The 23014-nt window shown below is 41.1% G+C and overlaps 1 protein-coding gene across 1 annotated transcript; it reads left to right on the forward strand.

The window, feature by feature from the left end:
- Positions 1 to 4929: 4929 nt before the first annotated feature.
- On the forward strand, positions 4930 to 22749 carry KCTD19 (potassium channel tetramerization domain containing 19). The gene is made up of 15 exons (XM_087739853.1): positions 4930 to 5226; positions 6775 to 6925; positions 7259 to 7450; positions 8362 to 8502; positions 8699 to 8915; positions 10156 to 10316; positions 13109 to 13212; positions 13600 to 13742; positions 15675 to 15758; positions 19132 to 19278; positions 20621 to 20847; positions 21283 to 21437; positions 21714 to 21815; positions 22152 to 22246; positions 22502 to 22749. The coding sequence occupies exons 1-15, from the start codon at positions 4945 to 4947 to the stop codon at positions 22506 to 22508; spliced, it is 2208 nt and encodes a 735-aa protein (XP_087595979.1). The 5' UTR covers positions 4930 to 4944; the 3' UTR covers positions 22509 to 22749.
- The last annotated feature ends 265 nt before the right edge of the window (positions 22750 to 23014 follow it).

Here is a 23014-nt window from a genome sequence, read left to right on the forward strand (position 1 = left end):
TTTCTTGCTCCACTGAGACAGAGCTTTGAGAAGAGTGAGGAGCTCAGGGTGGGTTAACATCACAACTGGATGAGCTTGGGCTCTTCTCTAGGTGGACCGTGTAGATTTTGAACTCCTGTCAGGATGGGTATCTCACTCAGCTCAGACACCTCATTTCCTGACTCAGTGTGTTAGAGCGAGTAAGATCCACCGAGAAAAAGATGACCAGTTTTCCACTGGATCAAGAGTCTGATTTGATGTGAAGTACCCCAAAATCTAAGCTGAGGAAGGGAACAGGAGCACAGCTGGAGGCAGCGTAGGGGACCAGGGCCTGTGACAGGCTGCAGTGTGATCATATCAAGTAAAACATAAAACCGCAGCCAAAACGCATGTGCAACATCTGGGAAATGCAGAAATTTGAGCAACTATAGCACTTGGCCCTGAAGATGGCCCTGAAGATCATCCAGAGGATGACAATTGTTGCTAGAAATCTTGTTATGGAGTGGACGGACTCAGGTCTTTCCAGGGTTGGACATGAGACAAAATCAGCATGAACAGGACAGCGGAGGCCGGCAGATGAGTGTTTGCTGTTTTCTTGTTTTCCCGGGAACCAGGAGAGGCCAGCTGACAGCTGAACAGCTCCTCTGCGCGGCAGCTGCCGGCCAGCATGGATGGGTGGTGGGGGATTTCAATGTGAAACACTTAACTGAATCTAGATAGGCACCGTTTAAAGATGGGACCTGTCTGACAGCAAAGCTTTTGGACTGTCAATGGGTTAACGCTGCACAGGCTGGAGAGGACAACAATGACCAGCTATTTGTTTATAAAGTATTTATTTATTGATTATATAATACAATTATCCTTATTTTATATTTTATTTTTCAGAAAACAAACTCTCCCCTTTTCCCCCTTATGCCGAAATATAATCTGGCAGCCCTTCCTACACCCTCCCTAATAGATCTGTCATCTAAAAACACCCAACAGTGCTGCAATATTGTTGTGAATTGTTTTGCCTACCAGGAGAGGATGTCAGAGAAACTGGCAACTCCGAAATCAAAAACCTGTCTCAGTAGCAACCTCCAAATTGCTGCCTGGGGAGATTATTAATAAAGCAATTAAATAAAGTTGTCTTCATGCCCGTTGAGACTTCCAGTAATAACACACAGAGCTGATAATGGGTGAACCTGAGTACATTCTAAAGACATATAATCCCATTGGTGAGCCGTGACACAGTCCCAGGATGCAGTTATTAGTTTACACATTTATTTATATATTAACATTTAATATATAAATTATTAATATATATATATATAATTTATATATTAATGTGTGGAGTTAGTCTGCATTCATATTGATGCTCTTTTTTTTTTAATGCAAATCTTGTCCTCAGAGAAAGCATAAAAATATTGATGAGCACTCGTATATCTTTATCTAAAGCCCTTCTTAATTTTTTTTTGTTAAAAACTAAAAGTCCTGCATGCTAACAATGATTAGTCAAGTAATGAGCTGTCATAGTCCAGATTTCCTGGGCTTTGTTTATTCCTTGGGTCTTGCTTCTCACCTGTTTCCTGTTTTATCTAAAAGAAAGGACACAAACATCATCTAAATAACAAAGTCTGTCATGTTACCATTGTGTTAATTGACTTCTAAGATAAAATGTGGCCCTGCCTCTTCCTCTGGGGCTTTGAAGGGTTCTGTCCCTGCAGTATGATGGTGTTTTGCCTCGTAGGGATTCTCATTTGGGGGCTCCCTGGCCCTGGGGTTGTCATGGAGGTCACAAAACCCTCAAGTGCAGGTAAAATAGACACCAAAGTACCTCATGGTGAAGGATTTTAAAACTGAGCCTCTCCACAGCACTGTCAGCTTTGTATTAAAAGAGCAGCAGTATGCTGTTTATAACTAAAGCACTGAATTTAAATGGGGTCTGATCACCAGGTGTACAAACAACTTCACGTGCTACGTTTTCACTGACTAGTATAAAATTGAGCATCTTTGCTCCTGAATCACTTCTGAAACTGGAACATGCTTGTTTTTTGTTTTTCAAAAGAGCCCTGAAGTTTACCTTGGTCACCGCACACAGCTCTAGGTATGTGTTCATCCTCCTGCCTGTGGGTGCTCACCCAGCCCAGCATCCAGGATGGGAAGGCGAGCCAAAACCAGCCATGCTTGTCCATACACCCAATTCATGGCATCAACTTGCAAAGCCAAGCACGATGAGAAGTTGTAACCCGCTTTTACCTTCCATCATGCCCACAGGACCAAACTGCAAAGCAATAAGCTCAGGAGGTAAGGCTTAATTATAAAGCCACCAGAAAAAACACTGATGTTTGAATCACTATTTTCAGCAATAACAGAAGAAATGAAAAGCCAAACCAAGGTGCAGCTCCCTCAAGATCCCTTCTTTATGTTTCACAGAATTGTCCTGTTGAGTTTTGTGTTCGTCTGTCTCATTTACCGAGTCAAATAACAAGTTATCCCTTTTGCTGCTGCTGCTTCTGCAGAATGGCAGCAGATCAGAGAGCTACAGTGGCAACCAATCCTGGTACATATTTTAACTAATCTTCATAGCTGTAACTTGTGTTTGATCAGAAACCACTGAGATAGTAAAAAAAAAAAAGAATCCCTTTGGTGTTTTGGGTTTTTTTTTGTGGATTTTTATTGTGGTTTGTAGTAGGAGTTGAGTTCTTTGAGTAAATACTCTCAGCGATGGCACACGCTTGTATTTTATGGTGAGTCGTTCAGTAGTGGTAACTACAGGATTACCAGCATTTTTTTGTTGACTTGCTGGCTCAATTAATCTATGTCCTAATGATGGGAAGTTTATGAAGCTTAAACTGTGAGTTTAACTGTGAGAACTGGGAGGAATTCGCCTTCTCCGGTCTCAACTGCCAAGGTGGGCATCTCGACCCTGCAAACGAACGCAGCTAACGACTGCCCCATCGGGAGACAGGGGCCTTCCCACAGCAGGTAGGCGCTGCCGGGAAAAGGTTGTAGTTACAATTCGTTAATCACGCTGTCGCAGCATCCTTGGGGTGCGCGCACAGCCTCCGCTCTGGCTTTAAACCTGGCTCTGTGGGGACAGGTAACCTTGGCCTGCTCATGTGCCCCCTGACACCCCAAGCCCCTCAGCTGCCCACAACCCCCTACCCCAATTACCGGGCTCCTGTCACCCACTGCCCTGCTTTGTCCCCCAGCCCTGTCACTCTCATCACACCTGGGGGTCCTCCCTGGGCCACTGACCCATTGCCTAGCAATGCCGCCATGTTAGGACCGGCCTGGGGGCCTGTGGCCTGCTGAGGGGAGCAGGAGGCTCCCCCGGGCCCAGGCACCCATTGTGGGCTGCCTGGAAGAAGCTGCCCTCTCTCCCCAAGGAAAGCCGGCCTCATGAAAATTGCAAAAAAAAAAAGCTATGGCAGCCTCCCCCAAACCAGACCATTTCTTGCTGTTTTAAGAGAGTTAGATCAGCACAAGGCATGATGTGATGGAGAGGCACGAGACATGGCTGGGAGCAGGGGATGGGAGAAGGGGGTAAGCCCCTTTTGCACAGCAGTGGGCTGTGAGCTTCGTACTGATGCCCATAAAATGGCAGCCTGAGCTGAGTGAATTGCCTTAAGCATGCCTGGAAGTAGTTTTCATGGAGCAATGGTACTGATGAATGGGTTTTGGTGGTGCTGGCTGTCTTCCTCTGTCCCCCAAAATTGGAAATAAGCCTTAGAAATATCAAGATTTTAGTATCCTGTTGTTTTTCTTTTAAAAATTTTCATCTTGCTTGAATAGGGCTGGGTTTTTTTCATGTCTTGTATTCAAACATTTAATTTGTTTTGAAATTGCCAGGTAGTATCGGTGTGAAGAAGGTGGTGATGAGAACGTCTATGAAAACGTCTCAGTTAAGCATGCTTTGAGGGCAATGTAATTGTGGTTCTCCAGCTTTGTCAAGAGGGACCAGCAGCACCTTCATCATGTTAGTTTTGATTATGAGCTCTCTCTAGAAGCTACAAAGTTCAATTCTTGCGTTATTAAGAGTGGTGGGTTTTTTTCCCATCCTTTTCCAGATTTCCTTTTGACTCCCTTTTCTGCAGCCACTTGTATGAGAAATAGCATAAAAACATTGGAGAGATCAGGTATCGTCTTCTACCATGTTTTTTTTCTGCTGCAATAATGTTGTTCTCCATTGTCAATACAAACTCTGTCTCCTTGGCTTTGGAGGCTAGCTGCCGTGGGAAAGGCAGGCAGGCTTTTTGTTTTGTTTTCAGCCTTGAATTGACTTTTTCGTCCATTTTAGTAGACTAATTCAGATCTCAGTGTGATGCCATAACATGAAAAAATTGGCTACAGGCCTTAACTGTGTGTTCTTGTCCCGCTTTAGGTGAATTTTTTCTCTGCTTAGCTGACAGTCACCTATGTGCTTTCATTCTTTCACCGTGGACAATGATTTTCTTTCCTGTCTTGTCAAGAGGATTGTGACCTACATAATAATAAATAACTGCATCTTAAAATAGTAACTAACTGTATAGAAAGGTGTTTCCATAAGCACACAGGTTGTGTGGGAGGGTATACGATATTTATTTGCATTTTATTACTTTTATTTGAATATTTAAGGACAACGTTCGTCATATTGCACTTGCTGTTCTATGTAACAAACTCAGTGTACATGTAGACCAGCTTTTTCTAAGGTTTAACCGTAAGTATTACATTATGTAAAACCTTGCAATTTGCTGAGTTGTCATGACCCATGACCATAAACATATATTAACCAAGGAATGTGCATGCGCGAGTGAATGGGAAGGTAATGCTCTGGTCATTTGCCCCATGCTTTATTTTTTGTCAAGCTACCATGGAATGGAAAACAAAATGAGAAGCCCAATGGAGTTTTAAAATAAAAGGTCACATTGTTTCATAGTTTACAGGTTCATTCTTGCCTCTTGATATGTTTTCCTCTTTTGTTTGAAGGTACCGGAGAGCATTATGGAGTCTGCAGAAGAAAAGTTAATTAATTTTAATGTTGGTGGCTGGTATTTCTCTATTCCCAAAAGTAAAGTCGCTCAGTTTCCTGAATCTCTGTTGTGGAAAGAAGCTTCTGTACAAGATCAGTCTGAAAATCCAAGATTATTTATTGACCAAGATGGTTTTATATTTAGGCACCTTCATTATTACAGGCAGACTTCAAAATTATCTTTTTTCAGCTGTGCTGAATTGAACTTACTGTATGAGCAAGCATTAATTTTGCAGCTGACACCTTTATTACAGGTAAAGTGGGATATTCTATGTGGCTTTTCTAGAATTTTTTCATTCATAGATAATATTGTCTGTAGAAGGATGTCAAGGCGTTTGCGTACATCACTTTATCAATGCTTGCGATAGGTATCGAAACAAATAATTGCCACATTCAACTTATCTGCCTCTGTTGGTGAGTACAGAAAATGTTACAAATTTAACGCTTGACCTTTCTGTAAGAGCTCATTCAACAGTCATTACTTGTTTTTTTACTAAATGTAAAGGAAGCCGAGACTTTTATCTGCCGGCTGTTGTGCCTTATGACAATTACACTGATTGATCTTCCTGAATATGAATGTTTGAATGTGAAGAAGGCGAGTCTGCCCAAAACCAAATTCATCCCACTGGGACACCACTGAATTCACTATCCTGTCAAATAGGGAAATGATGATTCTTCCTCTCCTCCTATTCTGTAGCTGCATAAACAGAAATATTAAGTGGATGGCTGTAAAGAATATTTAATTTATTATTTAGCTACAAGTATTTTTTATTGCAATTGCAGTGTAGTTTTGCATTGTGCCAGTGAAGGCTGAGTCCATACTTCCTGGCTGGATGAAATGTGTATTTTCATACATTAATATTTGGATTTCCTCTAAGTTTAGTCTAAACTCTGCATTTATTTTGGTTTCTAATACTGTTCTGTGGAATTGTCTCAAAGATGCTATTATATTTGATATTTTTAGCCCAAAATATTAATGTTTTGGGTTTAACGTGAACACTTTTGGATTTTCTTTTAGGACTGTGTTTAAAGACATAACATCGCCAAATAGGTTGGGAGAGGAAGACCACCAAACCTCAGTAGTCTATTGTATTAACAAACCGTACATGATCACATGTTTGTCATCGACCTATTGTGGTATTGCCAGGAACACACTCCACTGAACCAGAATTCTTGCATTTTCTGGCTTCGAAGTGCTTGTCAGTGTAACCTTAATAATTCATGAAGGTATTTTACGCATGTGCTTTAGAAGTCATAACTGTGGCTCTAAAGTTAATTTATACTTAATATCCTACAACAGTATGTAACCATTTGTTCCAAGTTTAAAATAATTTGTTTATCATTCAGTAAATACAGACTTGTTAAACATTCCTATCACTGAGCCAAACATCTATTCCCCTTTCTAATCATTGAATTCCTACAGCTTATCTTAAAGACATTATTAAAAAGAGCCCAAAAGGCCTTTCAGGCTTTGTTTTGGGTTCTTGGCTACAAGAACACAAGGAAGTGTCATTAAAACTTGAATGTTGAAAAATAGTTGGCTTTTTTGGAATATATGCATGGCTCTAATTATATTGCAAGTTCTTATAAACGTTCTCTAGAAGTTCATTCAATTTAGCTTTAGGTATCTAAAGCTTAGGAATGTATTTGTTCTTGTCTGTATACAATATGCCATGGAGTATTTTAGTAGATGTGAAGTACAGCATGGCATGAGTTAGACTCTTTCCCATGGCTGCTTGTGATTTGTGGATTAATTATTTGAATTGAAGTAGTAAATAGAAAAACTTTACGTATCTTGACAGATTTTAGATAATTTGAAGGAGGAGAAATATAATTTACATGTCCAGCATGCGGATACACCAGTAGCTGAAAGAACATCTCTGAATTACTGGAGAACACGAAAATGTACCAGCAAGCCATCAGAGATTCCTCCTAACAGTCCAGTATTCATAGGTCAGTGTCCCAGATTGATAAATTCTTTTGCATCCTTTGGAATGCCCATGGGCTGTTGTCAGTTGTTGCAAGCCAGGAATGTTTTAGAGTCTTGCAAAGTATTTATTTCTTTATTTTTAATTAGTCATCTTTTTTTAAAAAATAGGAAACCTCATGCAAATGTTTATTCATTTGTGCTGGACTATAAGACTATCCTTTGATGAACATTAAATGTTGCACAAGATTAATGCACTTTTATTGGCTTTTCTGTACTAGTCAGATCTCCAAAGTGTATATCCGAGTTCCATTTTTCTTTACTTATGTCTTGATTTTTCTCTGATTTTCTTTGCCTAGGGTTACATGAAAGAGCTCCCCTAGGGCTAGTGGATACACCTTTATTAGATACGGAAGATGAGGTGAATTACTGTTTTTTACCACTAGATTTGGTGGCTAAATATCCTGTACTAGTTAAGGATGACAATTTGCTGTGGCTGCTTGAGAATGCAGCCCTGATCGAGTGCGAGTGCAGTGAGTTCTGCTTCATAGGTAACTGTTCTTTTTTATTATTATTCTGACATGTCTAAATAGTTTTTATATTAAACCGTTTCTGTCTATCTTCAGTAACGCTTCTTTAGAGATCAGAATCTTGTAATCTTTCAGTTTTGGTTTGGTTTTGCTGTTTGCCAGTTTTACTGCCCTGTTTATCAATCAAGAAACAAAGCCTCTACGGGGTGCCTTTCAGAGTACATGTACCTAAATTTACTCAGTTATGGCTCTACTTATTTGGGTTTTATTAATCCAGCTGTTTTCTGAACTAAAATGCCATCAGGTACAAGAACTGCTGTTAACAGTCAGTAACTAGGGCAGAAAATGGTAGCTCTAAATCTCTACTTGATGTTGTATCTTTTCAGTAGTAAAAAAATCACGTTTTGTTCATTAAATAATCTTCCAGCTTCAAAAAAAGGCAAATACTTCTCAAAAGTATGGCAGAATCACATAGCTCCTCCATCAGCATAGTATTTCATCCTCTGTGAACTCAGTTCAGATGAGATAGGTAAGAAATTACTGCAGTTTTGCCCTGCCAGTCCTTTGATGTTAGCATAGGGGAAAACACGTTTAAATGCACAGTGAGATGGGACTGTGCCTAGGAGAAAAAAAACAGGCAAACAAACAGGAAACCTCTTACATGAATCTCTCAGGCTGCTGTGAGAAATAAAACAAACCTAATTCTGTGCTTCCCCTAGTTTATACTCTGTCTGGTCTCCTCTACCTTAAACTTTGTCTTTAGGATTTTGTTTTCAAAGACAGCGTTCCGGGCTGTCCATCTATCTGCTGTGGACATGTGCGTATGTGAATAGTAATACTGAAGAAAATAATAAGAACCTGTTTTTGCTAGATCTGAGCAGTGGACAGAAGATGTCAACACACACTCCCTATGCTTTATTTTTATTTTCAAGTTAATTTTCTTCGCTCAGAGAAGATGTTGTTGCCTCATGACTTCTCCAACATAGATGCGTTGGAGGAAGAAGTTTTAATTCTGGGAATTCCTGAGCTAATAGATGCTGTGAAGATGTATAGAGGTAATATAATGTACATAGGTATATATTTTCTTCCTTATATGCATTGAGTTTATTGTGAAATTGGGTGTTTGGAATGGAAATTATATTAATATGATCAACACTGAGGTGAGTTAGCAGGTCATTTCCATAAAATGTTGAAAATAGTGGAAAATACAGCAGTGATTATTAACCGCTGACGTTCTTGGGGCGTGGTCTCAACCTCCTTTCCTTGCAGGCAGCTGCTCCATGGTGTCCCCCTCCACAGCGGGGGCTGGGCAATGGCAGGGCGCGATGGCAGGGGGGTCCCTGCCACGGTCCCCGCTCTACACCATGGCGCTGGGGCTGCTGGCCAACTACCCAGATTCGGCTCTGGGACAGCTCCGCGTGGGCAGCAACCTGGGCAGGAGCCGCCTGCACCTCTCCGGCGACAGCGTCCTCTTCCAGCATGCCAGGTACCCACCCTGCCTTCATATAGGCAATATCAACATAACATAACGTTCTTTCAAAAGGCTGTCTCGTGGCTTTTGTGGTTGAAAAGGAGTCCTGTTCGCAGCAGCCTGTCATTCAGTATTTGTAGTATTCATTTTCAGCTAAACTTGCAGATAACTATAATTACAGGAGCTGGCGTTCTTCTGTTGTAGGCTAGTAAGGCTAAAATTCCAAAGTAGTATATGTAAACTTTTTAATGATCAGGTGTTCTTAAAACTTAAGATTTACCATTCATTCAGAAAACGTTGGGATTTTCAAAATCATCTAAATGCCTATGGGTACCGGCTTTTCTGAAGCCATAGAAAAGTCATACTGCTATGTCTAGTCCAACAAAGAAAGCAGACTCTGAATACCGTGTTTGAACTTGGTCCTTTGAGACATACTTCTCCATATTGTTAGCATTATTGCTCGGACTTACCATACCAGTGTACTGGTTTTATAAAATCCCTATTGTATAGGAAAATGGCTCCTAAGTGAATCATTAGCACTGCTTTCCTGAAATTGGTGAAAACATAAATGTAGAGGTCAGACATCTTTGCTGTGAGAGAGGGATCTTTTTTTAAATGCAGATCCTCACTAGGTGAGTCATAAAGCTAGCCATTAAATCACACATTTTAATACTCCCTATTAAAAACTGTCTACTATTTTCTTTCACCTGCTTGTTGTGATTTGAATTAAGAAAAGAAAACCAAAAGAAATCACAATGAATCGGTTGTGTTTCAAGCCTGCCACACAATTAGATGCTCAGCCGTGTGTATTTCTATCAACCACAGATTGGAAAACTTCCTGCACCTTTAACCAACTTTAAATTTACGACAAACAGATAATACTCAGTCTGTAAAGGGCAACAGAAAGGCAACAGGAAGGTCAAACATACAGTCAGCTCATCTCTGCTCCTCGCATCTTGTCTGCACTTGCTGTTGGCACTAGTGAATGATCCAGTGTAGGAGAAATACCACGTTAAAAGCTTTATTCAAAACTATTGCAGATCATTATTTGATGGCTCCATTGCAATAGCTTTATTTGTCGATGTACTATTGTTCTCAATATAAAAATGATGTGGAAAGTTACAAGTAAATCTCAGTCAGTGCAAAAAACATTTTTAGGAGAAATCTTATTTCCTGACTTGTACTCATTAAAAATAAGCAGTAAAAATATAAAGCAAGGATAAGAGGTTTAGTGATTTCCTCTTCTTTTGGATAGGAATTGGCTGGGAACTTGCCGACTTCCTCTCACTGGAAGTATTTCTGAAATCCAAGAGCTCTGTGCCTATTTAGACAAAAGGGACACCACATATGAGCCAATGAAGGATGCTTTAAAGTGCTATCTGAAACAACAGATGCCAGCAGAGAGCAGAGATTATAGTAAGTCAAGATTTCTCAAGAACTCTTCCATTTTAAAGTAGAATGAGCAGTGTTGCCTGAATACAGTTAATCAGTCAGTGACTTACATCTACTTTTGAGGGATTGTTACAGTACAAAAATAACCTGAAGGTCTCACTGACTGACAGTGTTTGTTTTCCAAAGATCTACTGCTACCCTGTTGCTTTATTAACTGGCTGTTGCTAATCAGTGAACACTAGAGTAGTAACATTAGGTTCTAGGTGAAATAGAGAGCAAGTTAACACTGGATTTATGTAGTACTATTCATGTTTTGGGGACAATTTTACTTGCTAAACTTGCCAGTTTTATTCATGACTAAACTAATTTGCTGAACGCAGTTCCTTCAAGCTTAAACAGTCCAAGTTACTCTCATCTGAACATGTTCTACCTGAAAGATAGCAAGGTTTCATTTGCTTCCACTTTTCTGATGTGGGAATGTTCTTACAACTCCTGCTATTACACCAGGGAATCTATTTCTAACTTCCAGACTAAGTGCAGTCATAGCCACATTTTGCTCTTGCTAAAACTGACCTTTAACTTAAATGCTGTTTCCACATCTACTCTAATGCATTTATAGGAAATCATGACGTTTTCTGTCAGTGCTTATTGTAGCTTTTTAACAAGAGTTAATACGATTCCCTGATTAACCTAAGGATTTTTCTTTTCACCTATCCTAGTTTCCCCATATTCATAGAATTGAGGTCAGAAGAGATCTCTGGAGGTCATTTAGTCCAACACTCTGCTCAGAGCATGGTCAAGTAGGTTTGGTTGCTCAGGACCCTGCCAGGAAAAGCTCCAAGGATGGAGATCCTGCAGCCTTTCTGGGCTCCTGTTCCAGTAGTTAACTACTCTTGTGCCAAATAAAGTCATACATGTCATTTCCTGTGTTCCAACTCTTTTCCGTTGCCTCTTGGCCTAGCACTTTGTACCTCCAAGAAGAATCTGGCTCTGTCTTCCCTACACTTTCCCATTAGATGTAGACAGTGATAAGATCCTCCTCTAACCTCTTCTTCCTAAGGCTGAACACAGCCAGTTCTTTCCACTTTTTCTGTTATGCCATGTGCTCCGGGAAAGATAAACCTAATCACACTTTGTACAAGGTAATCCAGTTGAAACCTCTCCAATATTTTAGACCATGCTACTACTAATTCTGCTGGAGTTAGCTTCCTCAGTACATCCTACAGTATCATTTGCAGTTCCCTGTTCCGTTGGTGGCAAACAATCTTTTTGTGATCAGTGAGTGCAGACATCCCTTTGCCCCATCCAAGCACAAGCTTCCTGGGTCAAACTTCAGCTTGTAGGATCCTAACTGTATTTCCTATTGTTTATTTGCAAGTCTGACTTCTTATTTTCTAGTTGTGACCTTACTTCCAGTTTACTCCACCCTCAAGGTCCTCTGAGTCTTTCTCTAGGGGATGCTTACCCTTCCATTTTTGAGCATCTTTCACCAGAATAAGGTGAAATGGCTTATGTCTGAAGTATTCTTGCCTGCCCCACTGTGCAGTAGGTGTGTATGTAGAAAGGAGTGAATCTTATCAATTCTTAGATGGAATTATAATCCTTAAGAAAGAGGTTTGATCTTAAATTGAAACAGCAGTTACGGAATTCTGTGTCATTATTGTGTAGCCCGTTGGATAACCCATGCTAGAAAAAACTGACTCTGTGACACAAAGATCTTAGCAGTAAATGATGCTTCAATTGTACATATGTTATGGAAGATGGCTAGTCCCATTATAGATGCTACATCTGACAAGCATATGCTAGTTTGTTCATTGTTTAGAGATAATAGAATCTATTTATATAATTATCCATAGCCCTATAAATAATTTCTTTAAGAGCATGGCTTGCCTGTATCTTCTGTAAAGGCCTCTGCTATCGTAAAAACCAAAATTGTCCATGTTGGCGCCCTTTTCAAAGTTAGGGGGTTTTTTTAACAATTTCTTTTGAATGCAAATGCATTTTGATTTTCCTAAAATGGTGTCCCAGGTCTGACTTACTATAAATAGGAAAGTGAACTATATTGTTAATTATTTCAACAGAAACTGCCCCAGATTTTTGTTGCCACACTAAGGTAAGATGTCGCCTGAACCCAGACTAAAATATACCCTAAGTTGTTACATTATATCTGCTCTCTGTGCATAATTGCTCTTTGAGGCTTGTACCTGCCCTGATACTGTCATTTTCAAAGGAAATAACCAAGCAGGGCTCCTTGTGAGGATGGAAAATGGTGCAGTAGCTCTATTCCAGGTTGCCCTGGAATTCCACTAGCTTTACATTTCCTGACAAGCTGGCTTCACTTCCAAAGACCTTTCAGATTTCCCCCTTATTTCCAATAGTTCAGGAGTAAATTATTTCTTTCTGTGGCAATGTAACAGTATACTTAAATTCACCTACCTTAGGTGAGAAAAATGTGCCTGCTCGGTAGAGTGAACATCGCTATGCTAATGCATATAGCCTTCTTGCTATTACTATTTTTTAACCTATTGAGGAGAGGTGGTTTGGCTGCAGCAGGGACGGACCAAGCTGCCTGCTACTGTGACAGTGCATCCTGACTTGCCTTTTGCTTACAGTTGTGTATGACCCCTAAACAAAACATGAGAGTTCCAGCTCTGTGTGCACAGAGTACACTCTATTACTTCACTATTTCAAAGAATTATTATTTGCAATATTTTGATGTGAAATCCCATATCATATTAACTTGGTATCTATAACAACATAATTGCTACTTGCAGTTATTTTAGGTGTCACCTTTCCAATTGTTACCCCATCTCTAGATGCAGACTGGACAGCAGAAGTATCTGTATACTCACTCCATCAGATTGTGAAAGTTTATGTAGGAAGTAACTGGTATGAAACTTACTTACAGACTTTATTGAAGGTATGGGTAATTAAATGTCCTAGCATTGCCTTCACATGAACTTTCCTAGACAGAATTTATAATTCTACAGACTAGAATCTGTATTTTTAGTAATAAGAACTATTAGAATTATTTTGACCTGAAAACTTGGAATGATCAGAGCATCACATGTAGACTGGGCATTTTATACTAAGGGAAGTATGTTCAAGTACCTGAGGGAAATAAATTTTGGACTTCCCAAGAAAGTACTTTCTGAGCTAATAATATGAGTATCTTGACTAATAATATAAATAGCCTTGATGGAACCGCTTTAATTCTTTTACCAAGAAAGGAAAAATCCTGTTTGGATTTCTTTCTCTCTGTGACTAACACCAAAAATCTGGTCTTAACGTATTTTTATTTCTGTAGTACCCAGAGCTGCTGTCAAATGACAAGAAAGTCTGTTGGATCACGGATGGTCAAAGTCTTCTAACCCATGGAGATGGGCAAATGTTTAGGCACGTTCTCAACTTCCTAAGACTTGGGAAATTGTTTTTGCCAGCTGAATTTAAGTAAGAAGAGTGAATTCATGTGCTGCTTTTATATTATTAGATGGCTGTAGGGGAAGCAAGCATGGGGATTTGTCTTCTGATTTTCGTAGATATATTATCCAAAAGACTTTCCTTTTTAGTCCTGAAGTAAACTATTCTATCTAAACATAAATTATTGGGATTTAGAGATTGTGAGATATGTTTTTGTTTCAGTGTGTATGCCTTTATTTTAATGATCAGTATGCCAGACACTTGTACTGCAGGGTATATCACAGATCGGTGCATTGTGTGCACTTTTAGCAAAAAGCAAAATGTGTTTATTGATGAGATCGTTGCATCCCTCTTCAGACTTTTGTCTTTTTATGTGGCAGGGACAGCAAAGTCTGGCTAGGCCAGCTGAAAAATACTCCATCTGCCCCCTCTACTGGTATCTCTCTTCTAATGCTGAAAAATACATCTTCCAAAACTGCAGTGGTACAGGAATAGAGGAACATGGGGTGCCTAAAGAGGAGAGGGCGCTCTCCCTCCATATGCCTATCAATCTATTAGATGTCTAAATTTTATCAATCGTCAGAAATTGAGATGGCTTAAAACACCAGTCTCCTAAGGATATTCCTTCAACGTGTTTCACTTGCCCCTGAGATTGCTCAGAACTGACCCTTTGGCTTCTTGCAGCAGCTTCCTTGCTTCTGCCACCATTATATACTACAATTTTTTTGCATTCGGCAATGAAGGTCTGCCTGGCACCGGAAGAGCTTTTGGTCTCTTCAGTTCTTGAAGCCCTTATTTGTTGGATCATTTCTAGTAGGCAGAATATCCACTACAGGTCACCAGCTGATGTGGTAATTTTTAGCACATTTAGCTGTTTTCAAGAGGAGTATGTGTTTTCATTCTTTTCCCCAAAGTCAATAGAAATATTACACCAGTGGCTTCTTTGATATGATAACCACTGGTTGCTTTCACGTCTGACACGAAAGGCAGGCAGCCAGATGTCAGACACTACAGTTATATCTATACAAGCAAACTAAGTATGTCTGGGAATGTTTCTGGTCACTGAGGCCAGCTGCCTTTCTGCTAGTGATCTGCTTTAACCTCCTGGAGATAGTGGCTTCACTCCTCCTGTCCACTGCAAACAGTTCCAAGAACATCTGAATGGACAAACCATGCCTGGGAATTGTTGGAAAGAGTGTAAATTGAGTAGGACCAAGCACAATGCTAATAGCTTCCTGGCAGAGAAAATCATGTTCTAGGGCGAAGAGTATTTCTGGGAATGGTGGACTTCCTAGTAGCTCATCGAACCCATGAACCCTCTTTATGGGATTCCCTACGGAAAATGCCATGATGAATTTTCCACATGACAAAAGTTTCATGAGTGTCACAGAGCAGAGTAGGATTTCTGCTTCTCAGAATTGGGTTTTATCATCAATACCCATGGTTAATTAAAGAAAAAAGGAAAAAAAAGAGAGGACAGAGGTTTTCACTTAACTAGTAGAAGGGCAATAGCTGGAAGAAGTATTGGAAATAAGTTTCACAAAGATTCAAGGGGTGCTGCTGAACACCTCTGGTTTAGGAGCTCCTTTGTTTTGGTTGCACCTTTTCAAAAGCGTGCCATCTGTTTTGAGATTCCTGACATAAAATTCAGACTCCGTGGAAGTCAATGGTAGTCAATGGAAAGATTTCTGTTGATTTCAATGAAAACAGATTTTTTTGTTTTCTTCCTCATTGTTTGGATGCCAGGTGTGGAACAACAACAAAAAAATTCGTTTGTATACTTTTCAGTATTTAAAATGATAGCTATTTGTCCATCTGTTAAAAGAAAAATCACTTGTGTGAATGCATCTTTCATTTAGTGTAGTGACTGCCTGAGCTTCCAAAATTCATATATATTTGGAAAAGATAATGTGTTAAGATTTTCATAGTGATTTTACAGTTCAGTTTCTTCACAACTTACAGAGAATGGCCTCTCTTTTGTCAAGAAGCAGAGGAGTACCAGATCCCTTCTCTTTTAGAGGCACTTTATCACTCTGATGCATATAGGTAGATAACAATTTTTTCTTTTTATTTTCTGTCATATAATGTCCTTTCATCTGACCTAGCAGTGTTTGTCCTTTGAAAGGAGCGCAATTTTCTCATTTCCTTCTGAAACACAGCCACTGGAGGATGAGAAGTTCCTCTATGTTTTGGGCCGCATTTTTTCCCCATCAGTTATTTGGGTACTGGAACAGTAACAGAATAGTCCTCAGTCAGCTCTCCAGTGACCAAGGAAAAAAGGCAACTGAGATACCTCCCTAAGTCCAGATATTGAGAATATTGCAATGCACGCTGGAAACCATTGTACAGAGACACCAGACTGAGCAGAGATATTCTGATTTATTAGCTTTGGCTCAGCCCTGGCTTTGCCAAGCCCCAGCTGGTTTCTGCAGACCCACTGGAGGATTCGCCAGCACTGCAGAGTGTAGAATGTCATATCTCTGATGCAGAAAAGGATTGAGACCAGCTGGAATTTAAATCTAGACAAATTAATGTTGAAAATAAGCCATAACTTTTTGTATATTAATTCATCATTGACCATTTTCTCAGAGACTTATTTCTCCATTGCTGACAGCTTTAAAAATAAGATTCGTTGTTTTTCTAAAAGCTATTTTGCAATTAAAACAGGAATTAGCATTCGGTGTTACTGGAGACCAGGCCTCATAACCACAGTGGTCTTCTCTGGCCTTATAAAATCTGTGAATCTGCAAACACTAGTGTTTTCTTCTCCACTGTGTTCATTAGAGGGACGGACAAAACGTTAAAATGTAGGCCTTTTGGAAAGTCCACAGAACGGAGATCTTTCAACTCCTGAATGCAGAGTACTTCAGAAGATGACCTAGCATGGCACTTCTCTTCAGTATTTTTCTAAGAGAGCTCTAGAAGTTAGTGAATTCTTACTTAGGCTGCTCACAGGCCATTTAGCTGTTTTAAAGTCAAAATATATCCATTAAAATCCTTCCAGAAGATCATGAGTCACTGCAGCAGGTTCTGATGCCATGGGCTGTTTGCATCAGGATTTCCAACCTCATTTTATTGCCACGAGCAGTAGTAGGACACACCAGTGGTAGCTACCAGTATCCCACCAGTGGTGACAGCAGTTCCTAGATTTTATTGTAGATCTCTATGAAGAAAAAATCCTAAATGTTGTTCCCCCACGTCCTCATCCCAGTGCAGGAGCCTAACCTCACGTTCCTATACCCGTAGAGCAAGAGGAAGATGTCAGAGGAACTCTGAAGCACTCTGCATGTAAATGACAGAATTTTCATTCCCTAGGAGGTTTTAGCTAAGGACTAGTGCTACTCTAACATCGAATCTTCCACTGCTCTTTGGTGCTTTCCCATCAGGGAAGGTGCCAGCCTCTCTATCATGCACACCAAAGGCCTCTAACAAAGTAAAACAATTGGGGATTCATCCCTAGAGTTCTTTAACAGATCATTGGTCAGCTCCACAGGCAATCTTATCAAATATGTCTGTAGGAGACAGAGAGCAGCTGCTACTCCATGCTTCCAGAGTTGTTTCACCTTTTCAGAAACTGCTGTGCAGCTCAGGCAGTCACTGTCAGGAGCTGAGTGTCTTAAGCAGACTCAAAATTCAGTTTTGAAACCATGAATGTAGATGGTTGACCTGAGTCTGACTAGCTTGCTCCCCAAAGTGTCCAGAACCTCTTCACAAAAAAAGAGAGAAAAACTCCAAATCTGATGTCAGGTAGACATGGCTTACATAAATCCACTGGTGAAGGTTTTGTAGATGCTGGAAGAAATCATTTTTGTCTCCTGCGTATCTGCAGCATCGCATTTCAGAAATTCTCATCACGGGCAACCAATGAAAACACCTGGTCCTTTGCTACCCCTGTATTGTGTACTAGTGATAACTGTGAACTCCTTCCATTCCCCCATAGTTTAAAAGTAACTCGTAATAATAATGAATGTGATATACATAGATCCGATGGTGACTGGAAGTCCTGGCAGCTCCTTTTACAGGTTGACTGGGTGTCATTCCTGGAAAAAGTTGTATAATAATTGTAAATAATAATTTTCTAGATTATGGATCCAGAACAATGAATTGTGCAATGAAGTTTATTTTCCATGTAGAAGATTAAGTATTGTGTCTTGGAATAAGGACCTTGAGTTCAGCAAAGACCCAAAAGAAGTAAGGAGTGTCCTGAGTGCTGGGCTTTTATTTCTGTTTTTATCTGATGACTGTATGCTGTGAAGTCATAAATGTCAAGGTGAAGGTCAAGATCCTCTGGTCTGTGTTAGCTTGGTCTAAACCCCACAAGCCTACACTCTTTCAGATTCTCCTTTCGGTCTCGCGATTCACATTCCTGGTTACTTAGTCCCTGTCCCCAGTGGTGGGAAGTGTTTTCATGCAGATTTCAGTGTGGCTTGGAAACCGGGGCACTTTGCTGGGCCACAGGAGGTACGGGTTCTGCCCCTCTGGGCAAGGAGGACCTAGAAGCCAGATGTCCTGGTTCTTAGGTGGTAAAGATGGGAGCAGCAAGCTTAAGCAGTGCAGAGGCAAGATAGCATCCTGCAGAAACTTTATAGTCTTTGAAGTCAGTGGAACGAGGAAAAGGACTTTCTGCTTAAGTCTTTGAATACTTTTAGTCCTTGATTGGACACCAGCAACTGAAAGTTGCCTTCAGTCTACTAGAGAAAGGTGAAATGCAGGGGCTGCCTCTGTAGCATTTACATGCTGATATCAAACTGCTCCTCCCTGTAGCTTAACGCTGATGTTAACGCAGTAGAGTGGTCGCACAGCTTGCTTTAACTTGCCTGACGATCATTCCTGTACAGAATGTGCCTCTGTCAGTTCAGATAATCAACATTATCTTAGTTGTAGAGGTAGCAGGGATGTTGATGTGCTGCCTCTGTGCTTTGGCCGCTCCAGTGTCTATCTTCAGGTTTAGCAATATTCAGGCACAGGAACTGAGGTGATTCAGGACAGCGTAACATCAGTGCTGAGTTATCAGAGCAGGGTTTGGAGAGCCTTAAGGCACTGTATCCCCCCCAGAAGTGAGAATGCAGTTTCCAAGATTAAGAACTCAATCCTTAAATGCTTGTATTATAATGAGTAAAATATATCAGTTATTAGGAAAGGCAAAACTTACACCTTCTTCCATATCAATTAGAAATAACAACATTTCATTGTATTTTTAGGTGTACTCATGTACAGCCGTGGATTCCAGTAAATGCTATATTAATACATGGAGTAATATAAAAGATCTGAAGGGAAAGCAAGATACCAGTGTGGAGAAGACAAAGTATTCCAGAATGATTTCACAGGTGAGAGGGACAAAGCGGAGGAATACACTTGGAGGATACGACACGTCCTCGGGCAGCCTGCTAAACTCCAGCTATTACAAACATTTGGTAAGCCCGACAAGGAAGAGAGGAATGAGAAGCAGTTTAACAAAGAAAGTAGAAAGTAAAGACTCAGCAAGTCACATCCAGAAATTAATTTCCCTGGTAAAGGAATGGGATGCGGTGAGCTCCAAGAGGTGTGATTTTCAGTGCATGAGAAGGTCTGATAATTGTAGCATGGAAACTCTATCTCCGTGCAACACTCCTGAAAAGGACAGGGGTGTCAAAGCTCCTATTGCCTCTTCTCCTGGGAAAATAAGCTTTGCAGTTCAAGGAAACAATCACATTACCCAATACGAGGTTGGGGCTGAAGCAGAGCAGCCGGAGCAATACATGTTCACACAGAGTTTGCCAGTTACTCCAAGTGCTGGAACGTATCAATTCAGCACCATAAAAACTGCTCCCTCAGTAGGAACCGATGCAGAGTATATAAACAGGGAGCAAACAGAAGGTAAATGACTGCTTTGTGATTGTTGTTTTCAAAAGTGATGGGAGTAATTAACTAAATGACTTGTATAAATAAGATACTTCGATCATGCTGATGAATTTCAGTGACAGTCTCAACCTTTTTCTTGTTCTTCTGCTCATAGAAAGTTTTCCCAGTGAAGGAAGAGACAAGACCTTGCAAATGAAAATCATCTATCTAAAAGACAGTGAGTTGATTGCCAGCTGCTAAGCAAGGGCTGGATTTTACTGCTTCTCTATGCAGAGTTTAATACTAAAAGTGTGTTTGCCAAAAGGTGGAGCTGCTTTTAGATTCACTGTCATTAATGCATTGTTCTTTCACTGTCCCCATGTTCCTCTGCCTTTAGAGCTGTGCAAGGAACAGTGAACCTGGTTTGATGTGCTTAAGTTATCTGGTTAGTTACAGAAATCTGTAATTTAGCATAAAGACTGAAAGATTTTTATGCTAAACCCAGAAGTTTCCACAGGCACATGTAGGAGTTGTTAAAAAGATTTGCCTGATGAGCCAAGATATTAAATGCAAACTCAAGAAACCTCAGTGGAAAGTCTCAATCCAAGACTAGTTCTGACACCCTGAGAAGGGTGTGATTTGCCCTGCACCACTTCCACTGCGGGTAACACGGCAGGTTTTCACAGAATTGTTGGCAGAGCAAAATGTATTAATCATGATTGTGGATATTTTTGTTACTATAGCAGTGCAAGCCAGATGATTATTATTTTCATGGAAAAAAAACCTCTTTCATGTTCCATGAAAGAATCCCAGACTGAATTATGCTTGGGTGCCGTCAAGCAGCGCGTAACAGTTACTCTGTCTGAATTTTCCGTGCGAAAGGGGGAAGTAGAGAAGACCCGTAATGTTATACCTAAGATTGCAAATTATTTGGTGTAAAGGTTGTCATTTACTGTCTAGTGATGTATCACCTTACCTGGCAAAGCATCACGACAGAATAAAGACAGAACAAGGCATAATTTTAAAGAGAAGATGACAATATTGTGGGCGTATTTACAAATGCGTTTAGCCCGTTACTACTGACCCAGGTTTGCGGTAAAACTCAACTTGTATTCATTCACAGAAACAAGGGACAGCAAACAACCCGGCGTTGCTGTGGCAGACGACAGAAATGTAGGGTTGATTCTTAAAGTTGAGCATCCCCCGGTTTTGGGCAGTGATGGCTTTTGTACCAGCAACGAAGAGAGCATTGTTTATAGCGCTCTGCTGGGTGGCACCCAGCTGGAGACTCCAAACGCGCAAGCGCTGTCCAAAGGTGAGGAACTGTAAATAGAGCTAGGATCTCGCTGCAGAGTTTTTAAGTATGAAAGCCATTCCCTCTGCCATGGTTTGTTGTCAGTTCTGACCAGCCGAGTAGCTTAAGGGTATCGCAGCCGAACCGCCGCTTACATTTAATTCTTTAAAAGAGCTGGGCAGCAGCTGCCTAACCTCGCAGTGCCTTGAATATTTACTAGTGGAGCTCTAATGCATCAGGAAAGAAGCAATGATCTGAAAACTATGTTCAGTTTTTATTCAGGCAAACTCTTACGCAGAGCTCAGGTTTGAACGCTGGCCGTTAGTTGCAGTAAAACGTTGGCAGGAAAGGCATTAAAGAAGCCAAAGGCTGGATACCTGAAATGGTGAATGCTGAAACCACAGCCTTTTTTTTTTTTTCCTAATGCATTTGTGTTCGTTCAACTGTTCCTTGTAGATATAGTTTTTGTTAGCTTTGCTCTCTCACATGAGGAGATATTCTACACCAGGAAGTGCCACTTTTTCCTGACCGATGTCATCCTGGACTCAGTGAGGCAGAAGGATCCCAAAGAAATCACAGCCAGAGTGGGGACCCTCGTGAGCAGGCTTTGGGTGGGTACGAGCTCCTGACAGCCCGGATGAGCCGCGTGGGAGAGTTTGCCCTTGCCTTTTCCTCCGCTAGTGTGCGTGTGCGACTGATTCCAGCCCTGCTCCCTCACACCAATCGTTTTTAATCTTACTAATAATAAACTCTGGCTGAGGCCGGGCTGGGAACGTCACCATCCAAGGGGTAATTTCACTAACACGGGGCGTCGCTCACTGGCAGAAGCTGGGCACTTGCGAGCGCACCCGCCTGTTGATATGGCCGTGTCGTGTTCTGTGTTTTAGACTCAGCAGATCACACCCAGGGAGTTTGTTGCTGATTTACTGAACACAGAGTATTTTAAAGGGGACAGAAATGTTCATGAAGAGCTACTTCAGTGGGTGGAAGTAAGTAGCGTTTGCCACCAGGTGATGCTGTACGGCCGAGCCTTTTTTTCTTCTAAATGCTGTTGGCTTTCTGTTTAAACTTGTTCACTGTTCCCAGTTTTGTTTGCAGAGTGAGTTAAGTGGTGGTGGTGGGGCGTTTTACAGCGCAAATTGACTAATGTCCTGTACAGTCTTAACAGAATTTTGAAATTGTGCTGCTAGTTTAGGTTGCCCACCAAAAAAAAAAAAAAAGATGGCAGAGGACTTCCAGGGTTGTTAAGAAATGAACGGAGTTGGCGATCCTGCTGGTCTGCAGTTCCGTGATTTAATGGTGGCCTCCGTTTTGTGCTTTTTCAGTTTACCCTGCCATTCGCGTGGAAGTACAGCCGCCGCCTCGACTTGCTGATCCGGAGAGGGTTTGCTAGATCGGTCTCCTACTTTGCCTTGGCAATGTAAGTTCACAGAACATTAATAAAAATTTGACCCAGCCACTTTTTGAAACTTTTTTTTTATTTTCTTGTGGCAGGTGAGGGGAGGGTACACACCTCACCTGCCTGGGTGAGAGAAAGCCTTTTTGCTCAGCCTTCTTTTAACGTTGAACAGTGACTTTGTTCAGTCAGGAATGTTTGTAGCAGCCTTCTGCTGTCGGTAACGAAGGAGGAGCTGCCTTATCTCTGCATTAGTGACACCTGGGGTTTATTTAACAGAAGATGATGCTGTCACAAGACAAGACCGCAGCTCCGGCCCCCGGGCACCCGTAGGGCTGCTGTCCCTCACCGTCTGCCTGGGCAGCTACGCCGCGTTTCCGCCCACGACCCAGCGTTCAGCTCACTCCTGACCGGGGCTGCAGACTTGCTGTCGCACTCGGGTGACTCCCCAGCACCCTGAATTAGAAAAGGCTGGGCCAGCAGCTGGGCAAAAGCTGGTCCCCTCCCTGGGGCCTTATTTATCCAAAATGAACAACGGAATCCCCTCTTTCTGCTAAGGCATTTGTTAATATTATTTGCCCAATAAAATCAGAATAACAATCAGAGGTCTAGAGCAGTTACTTCATGGTTTATTTTAAGCACGTTGTGCAGATGTGGCACTTTGCTATTCCTGTTTTAAAACCTCTGCAGCCCTAGGGAGGAGAGCTGAAACTTCTCATCGTGTGAACTCGAGCGAGTCACCCTCACTTTCATCCTAACACCCCGGTTAAAAAAACATGATTTTTTTTTTTG

This window comes from Nipponia nippon, unplaced genomic scaffold (assembly GCF_047370975.1).
Source record: "Nipponia nippon isolate SJK-2023a ecotype South Korea unplaced genomic scaffold, ASM4737097v1 scaffold_7, whole genome shotgun sequence".
Lineage (NCBI taxonomy): Eukaryota > Metazoa > Chordata > Aves > Pelecaniformes > Threskiornithidae > Nipponia > Nipponia nippon.

What these genes read in the sequence shown, in the direction of transcription:
- KCTD19 (XM_087739853.1), top strand. Translation starts at nt 4,945, where the DNA reads ATGGAGTCTGCAGAAGAAAAGTTAATTAATTTTAATGTTGGTGGCTGG. An exon ending in GATTTTCAGTGCATGAGAAG is followed by an intron (nt 19,279 to 20,620) that starts GTCTGATAATTG and finishes CTACTGACCCAG; the next exon opens with GTTTGCGGTAAAACTCAACT. An exon ending in AGCTACTTCAGTGGGTGGAA is followed by an intron (nt 21,816 to 22,151) that starts GTAAGTAGCGTT and finishes GTGCTTTTTCAG; the next exon opens with TTTACCCTGCCATTCGCGTG.